Source organism: Carlito syrichta, unplaced genomic scaffold (genome assembly GCF_000164805.1).
Source record: "Carlito syrichta isolate Samal-C Ts95f unplaced genomic scaffold, Tarsius_syrichta-2.0.1 Scaffold143284, whole genome shotgun sequence".
NCBI lineage: Eukaryota > Metazoa > Chordata > Mammalia > Primates > Tarsiidae > Carlito > Carlito syrichta.
Window position 1 is genome coordinate 657,771 of NW_007087380.1, and position 22,921 is coordinate 680,691.

The 22,921-nt window shown below is 40.0% G+C and overlaps 1 protein-coding gene across 3 annotated transcripts in view; it reads right to left on the bottom strand.

The window, feature by feature from the left end:
- The window catches only part of SLC3A1 (solute carrier family 3 member 1), a 45,670-nt gene that overhangs the window by 7,077 nt on the left and 15,672 nt on the right, over positions 1–22,921 (bottom strand). For 2 of the 3 annotated variants that reach the window (XM_008050226.1, XM_008050223.1), the window contains 5 exons: positions 19,083–19,207; positions 16,020–16,142; positions 13,504–13,699; positions 4,785–4,952; positions 3,541–3,657 (listed from right to left, as the gene is read on the bottom strand). In XM_008050226.1, coding sequence (XP_008048417.1) covers positions 3,541–3,657; positions 4,785–4,952; positions 13,504–13,699; positions 16,020–16,142; positions 19,083–19,207 — 729 coding nt within the window. Of the gene's footprint in view, positions 1–3,540; positions 3,658–4,784; positions 4,953–13,503; positions 13,700–16,019; positions 16,145–19,082; positions 19,208–22,921 lie in introns of all 3 variants that reach the window. The other variant, XM_008050225.2, reaches the window with a different exon arrangement.

The window sequence follows — 22,921 nt, forward strand, 5'->3', positions numbered from 1 at the left end:
CCACCACGCCCGGCCAGGAACTGAATTTTTAATTCTGTTTAATTACAGTAGTCACAGCGGTTAATGGCTCCTAGACAGCACAGATCTGGAGTTCCTCATTTTCCTAGGCAAGACAAGTGCGTTAACCTACTTGCTTTCTCTCGCTTTCTTTCTTACGCACTCCCTTGCCAACACTTCCCATATAGAAACAAATCATAAGATGAGTGTCCCAGAATACCTTATTTTACATTATGCATCAAAAAGTATTCATCCTTAAGATTTGTTGTTTCCTTTTCCTTGGTATTTTTTTATACGTTGTTTCTCCCTTTTAGATTCGTTTTTTGTTTTCTTGGAGTCCTTTGATTATTCTTTCAGAAAGGAGTGACATGGTTAAATTTGGGCCCTTGCTATTTCATTGCTATTTTGCTCTTAAATACTAGTTTGAATAGATGTAGGATTCTAGGTTTAGAGCAGTTTCCATTACAGCTTTGAAGGTAAGAGCTCTAATGTGCTTTAGTATTCATTTGAGACATCTGATACCAGCCCAATTATCAATCCTTTTCTCAGGCAATCTATTTTCAGGTTTGATTTCTTTCTGAGTACTTATGTAGTTTTCTCTTTATCCTTACCATTCTAAAAGAAGGTAAAGTTTTCCTTTATCTCTGGGTTATTATATGTGTTTTGTTTCTTTGATTATATGTGTCCTTCAATCTCTGTTCTTGTCTACAATTTTTTGTTGTTGTATGTTGGAATTCTAGGTCTATCTTCCACATACCAAGAGTTTTTTTCTTACACTCTTAACTTCTTTGCCTTTTTTTTCCAGTGCATTCTAGACAAGTCCCTGCATCAATTTTCTGGCACACTAATTAGCACTTCTGTTTCATTGTTTATTTTGACAACATTTTACATTTCTGAGGTGTCTAATCTAGAGAGTATCAAGGAACTCCTTAAAACAGTCTGCTGGAGGTATAATAATACAATATAATGCTTGTGTTGAAGTCTTATGATTGCTCTATTTCTCTGCTTTCTACAGTGTTCTGTTAGAACTGGTGTCTCCCTTTCATGGTCTAGGTTTTTCTCAAATATTGCTGTGATTCTTGGTGATCTGCTTGCTCTTATGTTTTGATCTTCCTTGTTTGCCTGTATTCAATAGCCTGCCTCTTGTAAATGTGAGAAGCCAGCTTGAATGTGGGTCTGTCTTGTCTTTGGGATATAGTGTTCTTTTCCTACGTAGGGTGATAAGTTTGCTGGAGTCCTGCCCTCCTTTCCTCTGTGAGCTGAATGGTACAAGCTCTTGTTTCTGAGAGCATTCCACAGTTAGCTAGGAAACAGGTCTTCTTTTCTTGCTTCTGCTGCACTTGTAGGAGTTGGAAGCTCCTATAAGCTATTTTAAACCTTCTCTACTCATTCCAACATGCATGTCATTACCAAAAGGGCCTTGGACTTTTCTTTCCTTGGGAAATTCTGCTGCAGCCAATTGCAGCAATTTAAGAAATCTCTAGAGTGGTCTTACCTGTCCCTGTTAGAGCTGTTTTCTTCTGTGTGTTTCTGTACTCTGTACTCTTGTTTCTCTGTAATGCTAATTTAACTTTCTTTTAAAAATTACTTAAATTCTTATATGTTAGTGGCATCATTCCTTCCTAGGGCATTTGGTTGTATTTTATTAAAATGGCATTGCCTGAAACTTACCCCTCCAGACTTCATTCATGATCACTTTTAAAGACTGTACTAATCTGACAGGGAAAAAAAAGTCATTTTTTTAATTTGCATTAGCATTTTTCCGTGTTTAGTGGTATGCTTTTTTTTTTTTTTTTTTTTTTTGAGTTTTTGTCTCACTCTGTTGCCCAGACTGGAGTGCAGTGGCATATTCATGGCCACCCCAGCATCGACCTGATGGGCTCCGGCGTTCCTTCCACCTCAACTTTCCAAGTAGTCAGAACCACAAGCATGCACTACCACACCCAGCTAATTTTTGATTTATTGCAGAGATAAGGTCTCGCCAAGTTGCCCGGGCTGGTCTTGAATCCACGGGCTCAGACAGTCCACTCGCCTTGGCCTCCCAAAGTGCTGGGATTACAGGCTGAGCCACCGAGCCTGGCCAGTGGTATGCATTTTTATGTAGGTTTTCTCACATATTGGACTTAAATTGGCCTATGAGAATATTTTGGACATAATGAAAATCAGGCTGGGCATGATGGCTCATGCCTATAATCCCAAGCACTTTGGGAGGCCAAAGCAGGCGGATTGTTTGAGGCTAGGAGTCCAAGACCAGCCTGAACAACATAATGAGATTGCATCTCTTTTTTTCTTTTTTTTTTTGGAGTTGGAGTCTCACCTCTGTTGCCCAGGCTGGAGTGGCACGATCATGGCCATCGCAGCCTCTACTTGCTGGGCTCAGGTGATCCTTCCACCTCAGCCTTCCAAGTAGCTGTAACAACAGACATGTGCCACCAACACCTGGCTAATTTGTTTATTTTAATTGTAGAGACGAGGTCTTGCCAAGTTACACAGCCTGTTCTCGAACACCTGGGCTCAGGCAATCTTCTTGCCTCTGCCTCCCAAAGTACAGGGATTACAGACATGAGTAGTGGGATTACAGACATGAGCCCAGTCAATTTTTTTTTTATTTAAAAAATAAAAATCAATAGAGGTATTCAATTCAATCACAGATGTTAAATATATATTTTGTATTTCCAAAACCTACAACCATATAAAGCAAAGCTTATCCTATCCAGGAATTCTCAGTGATGCTTAGAGTGTGAAGTTGTGGGAACAGGAGGGTTTATGTGAAGTTCTTTTATCTGAATAACCTGGGAAGTTTTTTCAGATTATTTAGTGATGAGAGGGTACTATAAATTTCTCAAATGTCCTTATGTGATGCCAATAATTTATCTTCTCCTAAATAGGTTTAGATGGTTTTCCAGTGAAATTTTCCCTAGTGTATGATCAATTTCATTAGGGTTTGATCACTATGAGAACAGAAAGGTATAGGAAAAAGCCAAAGGGTGTGCTATTGCCTACACTTCAGTATTAGCATGCCAGAACAGCTACTTCAGGGACAATTCATGGCTTCTCTTTCTTCAGGTAAACAACCCGCCCTTGAGTCCATGTTGCCCTAGGTTTATTGATTGATCCTCTGTCTTGCCTGCGTGTGCGCCTGCCTACCTACCCGCCTCCCTTCCCGCCTTTTGAAGAGAAGAGAGGAAGAAAGGTAGCTGTGCTTACTGAAAAACTTACATAAAATTTCCTTCACAAGCAAAGGTCTTAGTAAAGATCATTTCAGTGTAGAGTTGTTGCATGTGCTGTATGGTTACTTCTCTGGCAAACTTGTGTACCAGTTTATAATTTTACAAAAACATGATTTGCAGACTCCTTACAAATTGAATTTGCAAGGGAAGCCTGTGATTGATTTAAAAAGTAACAGCTAAGATATTAGACATATTCAGAGTGAGTGTTGTCAGTACAGAAACCCATTTCTTTACACATACATATTTTTAAATGTTTTAATTTTTTCCCATTTCTTGTTTCTAGAATCAACATAAAGTTTTCATTGATACTTACGTCAACATTCACAGTGTGGTAGTCTGAATGGGTGGGTAGCCAGGTGTGACTGGCCTCAGAAAAACCAGCATTTGAGCTATTATCCCATTGCATTGGTGACTTTGAGAGAAGGGTATCCTATGACAAAGGACCAGAAGGAGAAAACAGTGATCTGGTTATTAAAAGAAGTGTGCTTTGGACCTGATTTACTTCCTAAGTATTTAATTCCCGGTAGTTCTTAGTTTTTGATTTGGGGCTATTATTTATTCAGATGATTGTAATTGTATTCATTAGTGTTCATAATGAAAAGGCCTTAACAATCAGTATGTAAACCATGTTTACACTTTTAATTGAAAAATAGCTAATAATATCTTGAGTTTGAATAGACTATACTAATTGTTGAACTACAGTACACTTGGAATCTTGGCTGCTTTTCTGCAAAAATGAGTAATGTAGCATTTCAAAATGTGCTATTACCAACTCATACTATTTCATTCTACTATGGTACAATGATGGTGATTTTAAGAATACTGCCGTGTACAAGGGAGGCTGAATTCTATCCTACTCGTTTATCCAGCCTGGTTATTGCTTATGGGTACACACACACAAATTAAAGAGCTGATAGAGAAAAAGCTTCTCCTTAGTCAAATATTAGGGAAATTGGATCTCAAATAATTGAAAGGTAACCATGCAAGTTAAAGGTTCAAGATCAGTCATCTACCCAGCAACACACTTGTGAAATATACAGCCTCAAACAAAAATAAAAACCATTCAACTCTGAGATTGTGTACTGCACTTGGTAACGTAAAAGGAGTCTGTGCTATGTTCACCGAAGATCTAGCAAGACAAATAAGAACTAAAGAAAGAAACGTTCCTAATTCGATGTTGCAAATAGAGGGCAATGAATGATTTTCAAAACTAAACCACTGATGCTCATATTTGACTGTACCTCTCAATGCAGCATTCCTGATCAAAAAAATAATAACGAACTTTAGTGTGCCTAAGAATCAGGTGGAAAACCTCTTTCAATGCAAATTCCTGGACTCTACATTCAGTTGGGTGGCTCAGAAAGCAGCATTTTTTAAATAAGCTTCCAAGCCACCAAGAAAACTGAGAATTCTTACTAACAATGAGAAGGAAAAGCAAAGTCACCATGATTTTCAGCAATGGAATAGAGATAGAAAGTTCTCTGATTTTGCTAAAAAAAAAAATAATAATAATTGGTTTTACAGCTGTGGTGCATGGTCAAGTTGTAGTAAACTTACAGTATTATAGCTTTCATTGATATTTGTGGCTACAATATTTCCCATTCCTATTTCTTCTCCATAATAAGTTATGGGAGTTCCAGGGAGTGTGAAAAGAAGCATGTGCATCGTGTTGACATACTCATTCCCCCAACGAGAGGTCAGCCGGGAATTGTCTGGTCCACCAATCTGAAAGGCAGATATTTTTAAGAACACAGCTCTATTCACATGCAGTCCAGAAGATTTCACCGACGATTCACCAGGCAGAAAAACAAGGGAGCTATGACTACCTTGATATCAGCAAGCCTGCACTCAAGTCCTTTGTCTGCTACTTCCTTTGTAACTGGCCAACTTACCGTATTAGAGGGTGCATATTCATATTTTCTCACATTTGAATAAGAGAATATTGACAGGAAAGGAAACAAAAATGTTTCCTCCATAGAGAGAAAGACATGGGAATAAGGTGGAAGAGACAGACATGGGAGAGAGACTTCTGGTGTGTTTTCTTTTTAAAAATTGTCTTGATTTATTAACTACTCAAAACAAAATTTTAAAGGTAAATCAACTTTTGATTTACAAGAGAAATGTACATGATCCAAGATGAAATTTTGTAAAGTGTTTTCTATTTTTAAATACATGAGAATATTTCTAGGCTGGGCATGGTGGCTCACACCTATAATCCCAGCACTTTGGGAGGTCAAAACAAGAGGATTGCTTGAGCCAAGGACTTCAAGACCAGCTAGGCAACATGGCAAGACTTCATCTCTACAAAAAAAATCCAAAATAAATTAGCTCAGCATGGTAGCATGCACCTGTAGTCCCAGCTACTTGGGAGACTGAGGCAGAAGGATCACCTGAGCCCAGAAGTTTGAGGCTGCAGTAAGCCATGATCGTGCCACTGCATTCCCACCTGGGTGATAGAGTGGGACTTTGACTCGAAAAAAAAAGAGTCCCTGGTCACAGAGTGCTCCTCTGTCTGCCTTGAACCTGGAACCAGAGTCTTGGAAGGCAGGACAGACCGACCATAGGTAGACACACAGGTCCTGGTCAAGCCCCCATAGTAAATTAAATAAATAATTATATTTCCATGTTAAGTGCTCTAGGTACATTTTATAACATCTACTCTTTATTTAAATAAGAGTTTATTTAAATCACCTGACAACTCTTCCCATAACACAACTCAACTCTCACGTGCATATGCTAAGCATGACACTTCACTGTTTAAAAAGTACTTTCACACCTATATCTTATTTCCCTCCTCCACCACAGTGCTATCACAATGCTATCCAGTATTATCTCCACTTTACAAATCATGAAACGAGCTCTGAGAAATTGCATCACCTATTCATGTAACAGTATGAGACAGAACCTATCTTTGAATTTGATTCTTAGAACAAGAAACTGATTGCTATAATTCAGGAAAAGGGAGGTCGCTTTTTTTATTTCCTTAGATGTCCTAACCATGATCTTTCTATTTCTTACAGACCATTGTATTTATCTATTTTTATGGCCAGAAAGGTCAATTTTTGACACCTTTTTATTCTTTTAATTATCATGAGATCTTCTGACAAGAAACCCTGTGATTTCTCAAGCCTTCTGGACATAGAGTACATTTTTTTTTTTTTAAGAATTGAAATCAGGGAAGTATTTCCAAAAGTAGTTCACAGCAGTGGTCACAGATCAGGGCCTCTTACAGGCTGAAGGAGGTCCCAGTCACTTGCAATACTAGAGACTTTGAGTAGATTAAAAAATAAAAGCTAAAAAACTACATTATAAAATTTGTGATAAAGAAGGAACTTCCAGAATGGCAGAGTAAGAAACTCCAAACGTCCTCATTAAAAAAAAAGAAGAAGAATGCTTGCAAAAACTGTAAAAAAAAAAAAAAAAAATTCACTTTTTTCAGAATTCTTGAAATTAAAAATCCAAGGGATATTCAAGAAAAACAGAAGGATCTCAATAAGACCAATGAACTTTGTAGTATTTGCCCTAATCTTATGTTTCTCCTCAGATTCATGAGGCCTTGAAAACTACTGTAGCTATGAAAATTAGCAGCCTAGTAGCCACTGAAATAGGTTTCAAGTTTATCAAAAGCTACATCTGATTGGAAGGCTGAGGCAGAAAGATCGCCTAAGCCTGACAGGTCAAGGCTACAGTGGCCGTGAGTGTGCTACTGCACTCCAGCCTGGGTGACAGAGTGAGACTCCAACTCAAAAAAAAAAGCTGCATCCAGAGAACTGTCATTATTTGACCTTTCTCGTGGCTCACTTTTAGTTGGGTGTTTTCTTTATCTGCTCTGACTCAGAGCTGACTCTGCGAACAACAGCCTTATCTCTGGGGCATTTGCTGGAAAAAAAATATATCAGCAGCAATTATATAAGACTGCATCTACCTGTAGTGGTGTTACCAACTGGGGATAACCAGAAGCTGACCAAAAATATGAAAATGAGAATGAGATGTCCATAAAGGGCTTTCAAAAGTTCCAACACATTGCTGGGAATCTAGAAGGCTACACTCATCATGTACAGAACTGTGTGCATGAAGAGGGTTGGGCAGATGTTCAATGAAGACCTGAGAAGGTGCTAAGCTCTAACCTCTGGCTAACCTTAGGGCTCTGTGCAAGTAGAAAATTAAGACTAAGTTACAGTTGTAAATTGCAATCAGTAGCTGACCAAGCAAAGACTCCTGGTCACACAAAACAAAGAAAGTCATTAAAGAAAAACAAAACAATAATGATAGCAACAACCACCAGGGAAGGAAGAATGTGATTTCCAGACCGCCACACTATTATAAATATCCAGTTTTCAACAACAAAAATACAAAACATTCAAATAAACAGGAAAATATGACCCATACATTGTGGGGGGGATAAGTAGTTGATAGAAAATGTTGCCAAAGAAAACCAAACATTGGACTTACTAGACAAAGACTTTATATCAGCTATTATACATATGTTCAAGATACAAAGCTTAGTTAAGTGATTACTTGGTTAAGTAATGTGAACAATATCTCATCAAATAGATATTATCAATAGAGAAAAATTATGGAACGTAATCATATAGAAATTTTGGAGTTTAAAAGTACAATAACCAGCCGGGCTCGGTGGCTCAGCCTGTAATCCCGCGCCTTTGGGAGGCTGAGGTGAGTGGATTACCTGAGCCCGCGGGTTCGAGACCCACCTGGGCAGCGAGACCTCATCTCTACAATAAATCAAAAATCAGCCAGGTGTGGTAGCGCGCACCTGTAATTCCGGCTACTCGGAAGGCTGAGGCGGAAGGATTGCCAGAGCCCAGTGGGTCAAGGCTGCAGTGGCCGGGAGCAGCCACTGCACTCCAGTCTGGGCGATGGAGTGAAACTCCAACTAAAAAAAAGAAAAGAAAAGAAAAAAAAAGTACAATAACCGAAACAAAAAGTTAATTCTAGAGGGGATTGACAAATTTAAACTAGCAAAGGAATCAAAAAATTGAAAGACAAGTCAATTGAGAGAAACTAGTCTGAGAACCAGAAATAAAAGAATGAAGAAAAAAGAGCAGAGTCTCCAAGACCCATGGGATAGCATCATGCATACCAACATACGCAAAATGAGAGTCTCAAAAGAAGAGAAGAGAGAGAAATGGACAGAAATCATATTTTAAAAAATAATGGCCAACAATTTCCCAAATTTGAGAAAAGGCAATCTGTACATTCAAGAAACCCATTGAATTCCAAGTAAGAAGAAAATTTTCAAAACCCACATCTAGACTATCAGTAAACTGTTAAAAGATACAGAAAGCATCTTTAAAAGTGCAAAGAAAATTGTCACATCACATATAAGGAAATCTCAATAAGATTAGTTCTGACCTCCCATCAAACCATGGACGCTAGAACGCAGTGGGATGACATATTCAAAGTGATGAAAGAAAAAATTGTGAGCCAAGAATCCTATAATCAGAAAGACTGTCCTTCAATAGTGAAAGAGAAATAAGATACCACTTCACACATACTGTGATGGGTATATATATATTTTAGATTAGAGAATATAGTTTATTTTAAAAGTAAATTAGAGAGGGAGAGAGAGGAGATTTACCTCCCCAAGGTAGAGGAGGAGGCCAAAGCCAGGAAGCATGCCGACAGCCATAGCTCAAAGAGCACATGACCCCACCAGAGTCTAGCAAGGCAATGGCAGCAATATTCTGGCAATGGCGGATGGGTATAATTTTTAAAACCAGATCAGAAAATAACAAGTGCTGGTAAGGATGTGGAGAAAATTGGAACCTTTGTGCATTGTTGATGGGAATGTAAAATGGGCAAATCACTATGGAAAACAGTTTGGCAGTTCCACAACAAGTTAAACATAGAGGTACTATACAATCCAGCAATTCCACTCTGAGATATATACACAAAAGAATTGAAAGTAGGGGATCAAGCAAATGCTTGTACACCAATGTTCATAGCATCATTTATCCCAATAACCAAAAGGAGGAAACAACCCTCATGTCTATCAAGAAATGAATCAACAAACAAAATGTAGTATTTACATAAAATGGAATGCTATTCAACCACATAAAGGAACGAATTCCCGATACATGCTTTCATATAAAGGACTTTTGAGAATATTATGCTAAGTGAAATAAACCAAACACAAAAGGACAAATAGTGTATAATTTCACTTATATGAGGGATAGAAAGTATCTTACATATAAACCTTCAAGTTGCGAACTTTCAAAGATGCAGATGTGCGTTTGCATGTCCAATCATGTAAGTGATTTCACATATCTGGTGTATGTCACGTGCTGTACTGTAAGATTAAAATGTATTTTTGTGATTGTTTGTTATGTATTATTTGTGTGAAAAGTATTATAAACCTATTATAGTACAGTACTATATAGCTGATTGTGTTAGATACCTAGGCTAATTTTGTGGACTTACGAATGACTTTTCAGAACAGAACCTGTTCATATGTAGTGGACTTACTGTACCTGGAATAGGCAAATTTATAGAAGTAGAAAATAGAATAGAGGATACCAGGGTTAGTGGTGGGGGTAAGGAGTATTATTAGTGGATATTGATTTTCCGTTTGGGATGATGAAAGCCTTCTGGAAATGGATAATTGTGACAGTTGCACAATACCAGGTGTACTTAATGCCACTGAAATATTATGTATATTTTACCACAACTTTTAAGAGCCACAGAAATTTTCTCAGGAACTCCCAATAAACTATTAGGAACCAATAAGCAAGTTTAGCAGTTTTGAAGGCTACAAGAACCATATACATTATTTCTATACACTAAGAATAAACAACCCAAAAATGAAATTAAGAAAATTCCACTTACAATAACATCAAAAGAATAAAATATGTAGGAATAAGTTGAACAAAAACTGCCATACACTGAAAAATAGAAAATATCCTTGAAAGAAAGAAGAAAACCTAAATAAATGAAGAGACATCTCTGTTCATGGACTGCAAGGACTTAATATTATTAAGATGGCATGACTACCGAAAGTGATTTACAGACTCAATGCAATCCCTATCAAAATCCCAGTTGGCTTTCTTGATAGAAATTGAGAAGCTGGGCTGAGCACGATGGCTTATGCCTGTAATCCCAGTAAATTTGTGAGACTGATGTGGCAGGATTGCTTGAGCCTAGGAGTTTGAGACCAGCCTGAGCAACATAGGGAGACCTCATCTCTACAAAAAATATATTAGCTGGGCGTGGTGGTGTGCACCTGTCCTAGTTACTCACGAAGGCTGAGGTGGAAGGATCTCCTGAATAGAGCCGTGATTGTGCCGCTGCACTCTAGTCTGGACAACAGAGTGAGACCCTGACTAGAAAGAAAGAAAAAGAGGAGACATGAGGGAGGAGGAGGGGGAGGGAGAGGAGAGGAGAGGAACTAAGAAGCTGATTCTAACATTTATTTAGAAATGTAAGGGACTCAGAAGAGCTAACACAATCTTGAAAAATAAAAATTAAAAAAATGAGAGAATTCACACTTCCCCATTTCAAAACATACTACAAAGCTGTGGCAATCAACTCAGTGATTCTGGCATAAAACAGATATAGAGATTAACAGAATCAAGAGTCCAGAAGTATATTTATGATCAACTGATTTTCAGCAAGGGTTCCAGGACAATTCAATGAGGAAAAGAAGAGTCTTTTTAGCATATGGTGCTGGATAAATGGACTAGACAATGGTTTATGAAATGTAACACTAAAAGCTCAGGCAACAACAATAACAAAATAATTAATTGGACTTCATCAAAATTAAAAACTTTTATGCTTCAAAGGATACCATCAAGAAATTTCAAGAAAGCCGACAAAGTGAGAGAAAATACTTGCTAATCATCTATCTAGACTATATCATGAACTCTTACAACTAAACAATAAAAAGACAACACAATTTAATAATAGGCAAAGAATTTGAATAGATATTTCTCTAAAGAAGACATGCAAATCTCCAATAAGCCATTATGGAAATGCAAAAAAACACAATTATGTAACACCTGACACCCACTAAGATGACCATAACCAAAAAGACCATTACAAGCATTGATGAGATGTGGAAAAATTGGAACCCTCATAACACTGCTGGTGGGAATATAAAATGTTGCAGCTACTTTGGAAAAACAGTTTAGCAGTTTCTAAAATAGTTAAATGGAGACTTACCATGTGCGCAGTGGAGCAATTCCACTCCTGGATATATACCAAAGAGAACTGAAGACATATGCTCATATAAACTTAAACACAAATGTCCATAGCTGTATTATTCATATTTGTTCAAAAGGGAGAAAAACCCACATTTCTGTCAATTCATGAATGGATAAACAAAATGAGCTTTATGAGAATATTATTCAGTCATAAAAAAGATTGATTTGCTGATACATGCTATAACACGGATAAACTTTGAAAACATTACACTAAGTGAAATATAAAGACTCAAAAGGCCACATATTGTATGATTCCATTTATACAAAATGTCCAGAATAGGCAAATCATAGAGAGGCAAATGTCCAGAATAGGCAAATCATAGAGAGAGAAAGTAAGTGATCACCAGAGGCTGGGGACAGAGGGAGGGGCCCATGTGGAGTATGGGTATACAGTTTCTTTGGGGGGGTGATGAAAATGTTCTGGAATTAGAAATTGGTGATGTATATACTCAAAAACACTAAATTGTACCCTTTTAAAAGGGTAAATTTTATGATATGTGAATTATATCTCAATAAAGCTGTTATTTTTTAAATTGTGGCATAGTTTTAATGCTTGTATGTAACAATTTTAGTATGCCAAATTTTGAGCCTATTTTCTCCCTGAGAAAGGTTCTGTCAATGAAAACACACATTCCTGCCAATTAGGGCATCAGAAAAGATGGAAATAAACTTAAACATGGTCCACAGATTCTGCCAGTGTTTGTTTTCTGACGAGGTTGTGTTGTCTCCATCTTTCTTCGTTCAGCTTTCGTCAGGCTGGGTGACATAGCCAGCAGGATCTGTGCTAATCATCCCGCTTTTCAGGGCCCAGCTCAAACCCACAAATACTTGGGGGGCACCACAGAAGACACTGATTTGTAGACAGCACTGTCTCCTTACAAGAAGTTACAATTTAGAGAAGGCAGATCTTTGGTAGATCACTGAACTACATGAGAATAACAGCGCTGGCAATAAACAAAATGGGAGCCTGAGCACCTCAGTGTAGGGTGGGCACCGTGCCCGTGCCCGGATGCTGGGAGCTCTGCCTCTATCCTCAGCGAGTTAACTATCTAGCAGGGAAAGCACATGTAGTGGATGTGTGTGGACTTTTAAAAAAGAGCATGAAGGAGTGTTGTGGTATACAATAGGCCGACTCAATGGCTCATTTTGGGGCTCCAGAAGGCTTCCTGGTGTGACACCCAGCAGAGTCCTAGAGGACAAGCCTGCAGCAATGGCCTAAGATGGCAGAGATGGAGAAATGGACAATTCAAAGGCCTGGAGAGGTGTTCTGGCATTTAAATTTGTAATAGAAAATAAAGGAGCATTGTCTGTTTTCTAAGCAAAAGAAACTTCCATCTTGTTTAAGCCACTGTTATTTGGGGAGTCTTAAGCAGCAGGGCTTATCTCTATAATAATGCAGGTGTTTTCTTATGGGGTCTGAGGTTGACCTCATACTCACCCAAATGAGAAGACAGAAAAATCAGGCAAGGTGTGGAAGCGAGAAGGCTGGTTTGTTACCACAGGCTTCTATCACTATATCTTCTGTTCATCACTGAAGTAATGTATTGCCAGTCTTCAAAATGTTAGGCCTTCTCAGTCAACAAGGAAGTCACATGGAATCTCAGTTTTGAAGAGTGCAGTCAGGAAAGGGGAGAAAGTCTCCTAGAATCTCTGTAATTTAAATGCCTCTGCATTCTGCCATCACAAAATGATGCTCTGTCACTGTTTTATGTCCATCCTGAATTGCTGTCTTCCATACCTGAAGTTCACTCTCTTTTCATTGAGATCATAAACTCTGAACTATGTGGGGAGGAGTTATGGCTTGATATCCATCACCCACAAAGCCTAGTTCTAAGTATACAGGAACATTCATTAAATATAAATTCAATGGAGTAGATCGTGTCTCCCCCTTAATCATGAGAACTTGACCAGAAGCTGGGACAGGCCTGGCCACTGAACAGTCACCAAATAAGATCAAGTTGAGGGTCACTTAGAGACAAAAGTCTGTCTGGTTTTAGAGGTGACCAGACAACATGAGCACCAGCACATTACATGCTGTGCTGGGCGTGAGGACTTACCATCCAATTAGGCCATTTTCCTTCTGGCATATTTTTCATCCAGGACGTGATCACCTCATACACGCTATTCCCTGAAAGAGTGTCTAGCTTGGTGAGGTAATGGTTGAAGGGAAAATCAGCTTCTTGGACAAATGGTAACCCATAGTACATCATGGTCCTGTCAATGTTCTCTGTGTTGGCTTCAGTCCCCATGAACCTGTAAGAATTGGCAGGGTTCAGTGTCATCGGGTCCCAGCAGGAGACGGGGAAGGTTCTTTGCTACTACCCGTATCTCATTTATGAGATTCAGGGCCTGAATGCACACTACCAACCATATAGGACTAGGGCTTACTGGAAAGCATAGTCAAGATGGCCAAGAAATGTCACATTGGGTCGGTCACCAGGACAATTTCTCATTGTTATAAACCCAAACACTAGCCTAGTACTAGGTTATGCCTAAGAGATAGGAAACATGTTTGGATCTCAACCAGTATTGTTCTTTTCCTTCTAAGCCTGATCAAAACTCAGTTACATGCATGAAGACTTACTTTAGCAATTCTGATCATTCCATATAGAACATACAGTATATGTCTGCAAATAAGGTGAGAGGTTTTTTATAAAAGAACTTCCCCTTGGATTTGAGTTTCTATAAAGTCTCACCTTATTATTGGTGTGCATTCTCAGTTGCTGGAAACCAAACACTCTTTGGGGAAGACATAGTCACCTGCAATGAGTCCTATCAATGCCAGCACTAGGTATTTGAAGCAATATATTATATATTAATGGATAAGTGCATAGTCTCTGGAGCCAAACTGTCTCTGTTCAATCCCATCTTTGCTATTACTATCTGTGTGACCATTGCCTGCATGCTCAGAGCCTGTTTTCTCATCTATCAAATGGAGAGAGTAAATCAGAGTACCTATTTTAAGGAGGAGAAATTTAACCCATCTTCTATTGATTCTTTGGATGATCTATATAAACTTAGTGATCGTTAATTTTCTTGAGTATTTATTATGTTCCAGGTGCTTTATACACATTATCTAACTTAATCTCACAACAGCCTTATAAAGGCTATTGCTATCACCTTTTTATTGATGAGAAAACCGAGACTGACATTAACCAAGGAGCCCAAGGTCAGACAGCTACCGAGCAGGGCTCCACTTCAGGTTCACCTAATTCCAGCCTGTGAGCTCAGTCATTGTGATCTCCTGATAGTTTAGTTGAAACATATGAATTCATAATGTACAGGGAACTATAAGTCCTGTAAGAATGATAAAAATAATAGCTCCTGGCTATTATTTAACTAATAGAGTCTCCCCCTCTTTCCCCATCACTCTCTCCTTCTTTCTCTCTCTCGCTCTCTTTTTGAGTCAGGGGTCTCACTCTGTTGCCCATGTTGGGAGTGCGTGGCACAATCACAGATCAGCGCAGCCTTGACCTTCTGGGCTCAAGCAATCCTACCCACCTTAGTCTCCTGAATGATTGGGACTGTAGGCATGTGCCACCATGCCCAACTAATTTTTTATTTTTGTAGAGACAAGGTCTCTCTATGTTGCCCATGATGGTTTCGAACTAGACCCAAGCAAACCTCCCTCCTCAGCCTCCCAAAGTGCTGGGGGTCTTTTTTTGGGTTTTTTGTTTGTTTGTTTGTTTGTTTGTTTGTTTGTTTTGAGTTAGAGTCTTACTCTGTCACCCAGGCTGGAGTGCAGTGACACGCTCACAGTCACCATAACCTCGACCTGCTTAGCTCAAGTGATCCTTCTGCCTCAGCCTTCCAAGTAGCTGGAACCACAGGCGTGCACCACTAAGGCGGGCTAATTTTTGATTTATTGTAGGGATGAGGTGTCCCCATGTTGCCCAGACTAGTCTTGAACCCCTGGGTAGGCAATCCTCTCTCCTCCACCTCCCAAAGTGCTGGGATTATAGGCATGTGCCACCGTGCCCGGCTAAAGTGCTGAGATTACAGGAATGAGCCACTGCACCCAGTCTATATTCTCTTTTTAATTAATTTAATTTTCACAAAACTCCTATGAAGTAAGTTCTGTGATTAGCATCATTTTCCCAAAGAAGAAACTTAAAGTCAGCAGAGTAAAGCAAGTTGAGAGAATATACAAGGCACTGGCATAACTAAATTGTGAAAAATTAAGCCGGGCTCGGTGGCTCAGCCTGTAATCCCGCGCCTTTGGAAGGCTGAGGTGAGTGGATTGCCTGAGCCCACGGGTGCGAGACCCGCCTGGGCTCTACAGTAAATCAAAAAATCAGCCGGGCGTGGTAGCGCATGCCTGTAATTCCGGCTACTTGGAAGGCTGAGGCGGAAGGATCGCCGGAGCCCAGCAGGTGGAGGCTGCGGTGGCCAGGAGCGGCCACAGCACTCCAGTCTGGGTGACAGAGTGAGACTCCAACTCAAAAAAAAAAAAAATTATAATTATGCAGGTTTGTTAAATGATGGCTTGATCTCCCAAATATGCCTGACTGTGAAGGATACACTGCAGACCCCACAGTGCACCTGGGATGTTTGGAGCATGTGCTGCGGTTACCTGTATCTGCCAGGCTCCCTGCTATACTGGTCCATGGTCTGCCGGAAGCTGCGGACAATGTCATGCATTCCCACCTGTGTGGTGGTGAAGTCGTGGTACAGCTCCGAGTAGTGAGTGACCGTGCTCTTTGAAAACCAGGACAACATGGTTACCATTACTCCAATGTCACAGAGCTGTCTCTGTGTGAATTCTTCAAAGGGCTCAAGGCAAGAGAGACACACACAAAAATGGTGGTGTGGATGGGGAAGAACTATTTGTACTTTGCAAACGCATGCTTGCTTTATGACATGTCATTACAATCAGCAAGGTTATTTCAGGATTTATTCTCCAAGGAGAAGATCTTCCATTTGGGAGGACCACTAAGATACACTTTTTTTTCTACATTTTTCCTCTTCATTGGAAATGATGTGCAAAAGAAAAATCGACTTAATGATCACCTTTGCTTTGTGACATGCTCTCATAATTGGCCAGTACATGGCCAAATTGTTAACTTTATAAGTCTAGTAAACAGTGTTTCTCTAGTTGAACTACCACCCATTTCAACGAACTAAATTTTACTGAACATCAAAACATTGATTACAAATGTATTTAACCAAGTCCTCCTAGACATTTAATTGTCTAAATGCTTCAGACACATTTAAAGGCAAACAAAACAAATGATCTTAATGATTACAGAGTTAATGATTACACGTACACTTTATCTGCTCACAAAAATATTAAAATCATACATTTAACTGTGTTTCTTTATCATCTCTATCTTTATTCTTACTGTTATTGCTTCCTCAGGGTTTCATTAATTTTTCCTGATATGCATTTCTGTGTCTTCCTAGGAATACAATAATCCTCAGGAATCAAAAGCAAAAGATGACTTCTTATGCAAACCAAGATTGTAGGTCCTGGGATGGGACATGGAGTGGACTGGTCAGAGGATCCAAACCTGAGTGGTCAGCCATTCTTTAGACTTCCTTTTATTTATTTTTTGAGAAACAGGGTCTCACTATGTGGCTCAGGCTGGACTCAAACTCCTGGGCTTAAGGGCTCCTCCCGCCTCAGCCTCCCAAGTAGCTGGGATTACAGATGCACACCACTGTGCCCGAGTCTGGCATTTATAAGTGAACTTCCCTTGTTAGATCACATAAAAGCTTTATTTTGGAATTGTCTTTTCCTGAAATTGCATGTTCTTTAAGTGCTTCTCAGGTAGCACACAAAACCCACTGTTCTAATCATTTGTCATAACTGTAAATGCATGCCTGCTTTATGACATGTCATTATAATTAGCAAGGTTATTTCAAGATTTCTTCTCCAAGGAGAAGCTCTTCATTCTAGGGGAAAACTGGCTAAAATATATCCTTTTTCTAAATCTTTCCTTTTAATTGGAAATTATGTGTAAAAAAAAGGGGGGGGTTTAATTATAACCCTTGGTTCATGATATGCTCTCATAATTGGCCTGTGCCTGGTCAACTTTTCTTTAGCTAATTAGTTAATTGATTAATGATTTTTTTTATTTTTTCTGAGTTGGAGTCTCACTCCTTTGCCCAGGCTGGAATGCAGTGTCATGTATGCTCACAGCCACCACAGCGTCGACCTTCTGGGCTCCAGCAATCCTTAGCCTCAGCCTTCTGAGTAGCCGGAACTACAGATATGCGCTACCATGCCCAGATATTTTTTATTTTATTGTAGAGACAAGGTCTTGCCAAGTTTCCCAGGCTGGTCTTGAACCTGCAGCCTCAGGCAATCCACTCACCTCGGCCTCCCAAAGTACTGGGATTACAGGCTAAGCCACCAAGCCCAGAGGATTAATGAATTTATAAGTGCTCATAAATCTACTACTGAGGACAGAAGCTATCTTGATATTAAACTCTCTAAACAAGTGGATTTCATTTTGTTTAGTTTTATTAAAAGGGTATCACGCTGGGTACAGTCACTCACACCTGTAATTCCACACTTTAGTAGGCCGAGGCAAGAGGACTGCTTGAACCCAGGAGTTTGAGAACAGCCTGGGCAACATAGCAAGAACTCATTCCTACAAAAAAAAAATTTAAATGAGCTGGGCATGGTGGTGCTTGCCTGTAGTCTCAGATACTTGGGAGGCTGAGGCAGAAGAATCACCTGAGCCCAGGAATTGGAGACTGCAATGAGCCAGGATCATGCTGCTGCACTCTGGCCTAGGGGACCCCTAACTCAAAAAAAGGGGGAGGTTTCACTCTATATATAATAACTTTAGATCTTTCTCACTAAGCATTGCATTGCTAAGATTAACCCATAATGCTATCATCGTAATTGATTTCTTTTCCTGACATAACATTTTATATTTAAATCCATCATTTTGGAATGCATTTTAGGATCGAATTTGGGACTGCTGCCTCTTGGCCACTGAAAACAGAGTGACTATAGAAGGAGGGCAACCAGAGGAGTAGGGTGGCACATGAATTCCATTGCTCATGCATGAATGGGGTAAAGCTTGAGAACCACTGGTGTGGAACTCAAGGAGTCCAGATTCTGTAGTGAGACAGGAGTGGCTTGGAATTCTACTTGGAGTCATCTCACCTTGTGACCCTTGCTAAGTTAACCTCTCCAAGATTTACTGAATGGGGATCATGAAAACTCTCTCATAGGCCACTGAAAGTTAAATGAAATATCATAAGTAAACAGCCCATATAGCACACAGTAGACACTCAGCAAGTGCAAGTTCCCTTCCCTTCCAAAGATGGGTCCTTTGACAACTAGAAGAGTACTTGAGGAACTTAGGCCCCCTCACTTGAGGTTGAGTGAGAAGACAACGTTGCAGAGAATAAACATTCTCCATTTTGTGGTGCTTGGTAGACTCCACAGTGAATGTGTCCTCAGAAACCTTGTCACTGAGGACTGGAGCCAATGGAAGAAAACATGTGTGCGTGTGAACTTGAAACGCCTGTGTATATCCTAAAGAAAATGACTCTAGTATTTCCTAGAGACAGGACAGAACTCATCTTTGTAATTGGTATCTCAGGCTAAAAAAGAAAGCACTCTGATGACATTTTCAGAAAAGGCAATCATCCTTATCATAAAAGCTTAAAACAAAACTTTACCGGGATCTGGGTCTTATTGACTTGGATCTCGTCTCTCAGATGCTTCGCTTCTAGAAGAAATTTGACAGCATCGAAACTAAAGCCATCCACACCCTTTGCAAGCCAGAACTGCATAATTTCCTAAACATGAAGAAGCAAAATGCTTGGTTACATTAACTGCACATTAGTATCATGGTGTTTAATAAAGACTTTGTGTGTTAGTGACTTACCACCTTAAAACAGATCTCTCCAGATACAAAACAAGCACAGTATAGGTATAGTCTATTGTTACCTATGTAGAATAGCGGTGTCTTACTATATCACACTATCAAGTAACTGCACTGGGGATGTCTCCCACACTTCCTTCATATTTGAACTCAGAAATACAGTTACAATTACATTAGTAAGGGATGTCATTCACATGTTTCCAAAGTTTAGAGAATCCACTCAAAATGAAAGAATGAAGCCATAAAAGATAGCAAGGCAGGATAGCTAGCACACATTAGACGCAGATAGATAAATATTCTACAGGCAGGTTTTAGGAAGCATTCAGACTTTTTTTATTACTTTTTTTTTTAACTGCAGGCCAAGCTGGCAGCCTATCTCACCCCCTCAGCAAATCAAAAGAAAATTCCATCAGATGTAAAAATAGGATAGGCCCAACCTGTCAACCCATGGTTTAGCATAATAATCACAAAATCTTTCAGGTTCCCTGTCCAAGGCGGAACCACCCCTTAACTAACCAAAGTCATAGAAATGATAATAAAACCACCTTTTAGCTCATGAACTTGTGAATTGGAAATGTCTGGCAGGTCTCCTACAAAAGACAATGTGGTCTAGAAAAGACCACCCCTTATCCCTCTCCTTCCATCAGAAGTGAAGAGATGTCAACTCTCCAGAGTAGCAGTTATTACCTGTGGCCACCCTCTTTCACATATCAATTGTTGTGAAAACATATCTAGTTTCTTGGTTAAGAGCAAAAGTGCAATCTTTCTTTTTCGAGAAAGACTTGCCCGTGCCGGGCATTTCTGATACAAAACTTTCACCTGCCCTTTCTTTCCTCTTTTCTTCTCAACTAATAAACTTTGTTTTAAAACTTTGGTGGCCACTATAAAACTCATTTCAGGGTTGAGTCAAAGAACCCATGAATTTTGTGCCGCGTCCCACCAGGCATCAATAGGACTCCAAAGAAACTGGAGAAGTTTCTTATCTCCCTCATGCCCAACTCCTTAACAGACATTTCAAACCATAAAAGAGAACCCATTGCTCACTAGTTAAATACCTCACTCCTTACCAGGGAAACAAATGAGAGGTGAATAGGAGTAATACGGGAGGAACACAAAACAAAAATAGACAGAGTCAGCCATCAGCCAAGCAAACAACTAAGAAGAACGGGGAAGACCCAGTGACAAAACTCAGACGCATGGCCCACGGGGCATAGAGAGGCACCTCATTTCTAGAATGGGTTCTTGGTGGTTTCAGGAGATACCTTACCAGAAAGCTGACCAAGCTCAGGTTTGGGACCCCTCACTCACACCAGCCCTTATAACTCCCTTTTTCTCGTTATTAAAAAAAAATGCTCATTTTTTTCTGTACTTGATTTTGCGCTCTTCGTATCTTAAGAAGGTCCTAAATTTGTACACACTTCAGACCCCACACAATCTGGGCCCACCCCGGGCGGTGCTGTTCTTTATAAGCGTGAACATTGGTGGGGACAGAGAAAAATGCGGGAAGGCACGAAAGACTGTACTGTGTAAACATCAGACTTTTAGGCACTGGTTTCCTAAAATAAAGCTGGTTATTTTCTTCATGAGGTCCTTGTTCCATTGGGCATCTTGGCATTAAAAACGAGAACTATGTACCTCAGAGGAGGGTTGTGGTCCTGGCATCATCAGAGTATTATCATCATTTGATGAGACAAAACAGAAAAAGCTGGATGGATATTTTCTGAGAGTCATTTTAAATGCTGATAATTTGGATTATCACTGAGATAATCCAAAGTTTGCTCTTGAAAAATACTTTGTGCTATTTATTCTTTCACCCAGGTGAGGAAAGAGAACTCTGGATGTTAATAATTAACCCTCTTTATTCCAATTAAGCTCTCCCTGGGTGTCGTATGCAAAAATGGGCACAGAGAGTGGTGACCCACATAGGTGCCGTAGACTCTGGGGACTGGACTATGCACTGTGTTCCTGATTCCTAACTCCCATGACTTCACAGAGCCCTGTTTTGTCCACTGGGCATCTTTTAATGCTTTTCTCCTTAAACAACTTTCTGCTCTGAGTAAAAAAGGAATCAAGTCAATATTAATGATCTCCAAATTCACGAAACCTTGAGGGAAGCCTTTCCTTGCGAGGTGGTTGAAGTTATTGGGCCCATTTACCTTTTTAGCCACACTTGGGACATAGAAAATCTCTACTCATATGTGTTGACCTATGTGACAAACTCTTGAGAATGACGTAAATCCTGGGTTGTCCATCGCAAGAAAGGACGAGAAAGGATAAGACACTTCAGAAGTACAGAGAAAACAATTTCCTCTACTTCCAGGCAAGAGGAAAAAAAACTGTCTTTACTGTTATTCAGAAATCTTGGAAAAATTCTTTGCTGACTTCTTGGAAGGATAAGGCTTCTGAATCTGACCATCTGGGCGTCATCCCAGCTCTCCCACTGTCCAGCTGCCTGAGTTGGGTCATCTGCAAGATGACACCAGGCCCCAGTCTCCTCATCAATACCAAAGAACCTGCCTTGCAGAGTTTCTGTGAGGAGTAAATGAGGTGTTGCTGCTAGAGTCAGCTGACATTTCATCTTTCTATAATCTGATCCCTGACTGACTCACCTCATCTTCTAGAAAGACTCAAATACCTTAGCTCTGTTACACCCTGCCTCTTGGTTTGCCTTCCTTTTCTGTCTACTCTGCAGTTCTTAGATGTTAGCACTCCTTGGGACTCTGTCTTACATTCTCTGGCCATTCATGTCACAACCAACAGTATTTATTTACTTATTATCCATCTACTGACTGTTTAACAGTGCTTAGGTAATAAAAATACGCACCGCCCTAAGTGCTTTACAAAGGGTAAACCATTTACTCTCCCAGCAACCCTCTGAAGAATGTTCCATTACTGTTCTAGTTCACCAAAGAGGAAGCTGAACCTTCAGAGGATGAAGTACCTTTGACGAGGTCATGGCTAGTAAGCAGTGGCGCCAGAATTAGAATGGTGAGTTCATGGTTAGTAAGTAGTGGTGCCAGAATTAGAACCACGCGGTGCCCTGGCTCATTTAGTAAGCTGACTTTCTCTATTTTTTTCTTTTAATTGGAAGCTCTGCCACACCTGGCCCACATCCCCACGTGATAGCAGTTGACTTGAGCTAAGCTGCAATGGGCCCCCTTGTTCATCTCAGCTGATTTTCTCTCACTGAAGACCTGCCTGAGCTCTGTAGGCATCATCCATGTCTCAGCCAATCCCAGAGCTTTCTCTGAACTAGATCTTTCCCTGAGTTCCATGTCCTCACACTGTATCCAACCATCCACTGGACACTGGATGGCTCCACATAACCAAGACATCTCCCTCCCTAAGTCTCCATAAATGGGCAGTTCCACCCACCAGTGTTCAGATCTGAAATCTGGAAAGCCACTCACCTTACCAGCCCCTTCTCCCGGGCACAGGGTCAATACACAATACATATCACTAAGTGCGTAAATGGTTTTGCTAAAGCTCCTGGAATACAGGAGGTACAATAACGGCACAATTATTATCATCACGCACAGATCTGTTTCCATTGAGCTGGTTGTCTCCAGTAGTATCAGGCTCAGTTGGGACAGAACAGAGCCTACGCTTATGCTCTGGGTTCTATCTC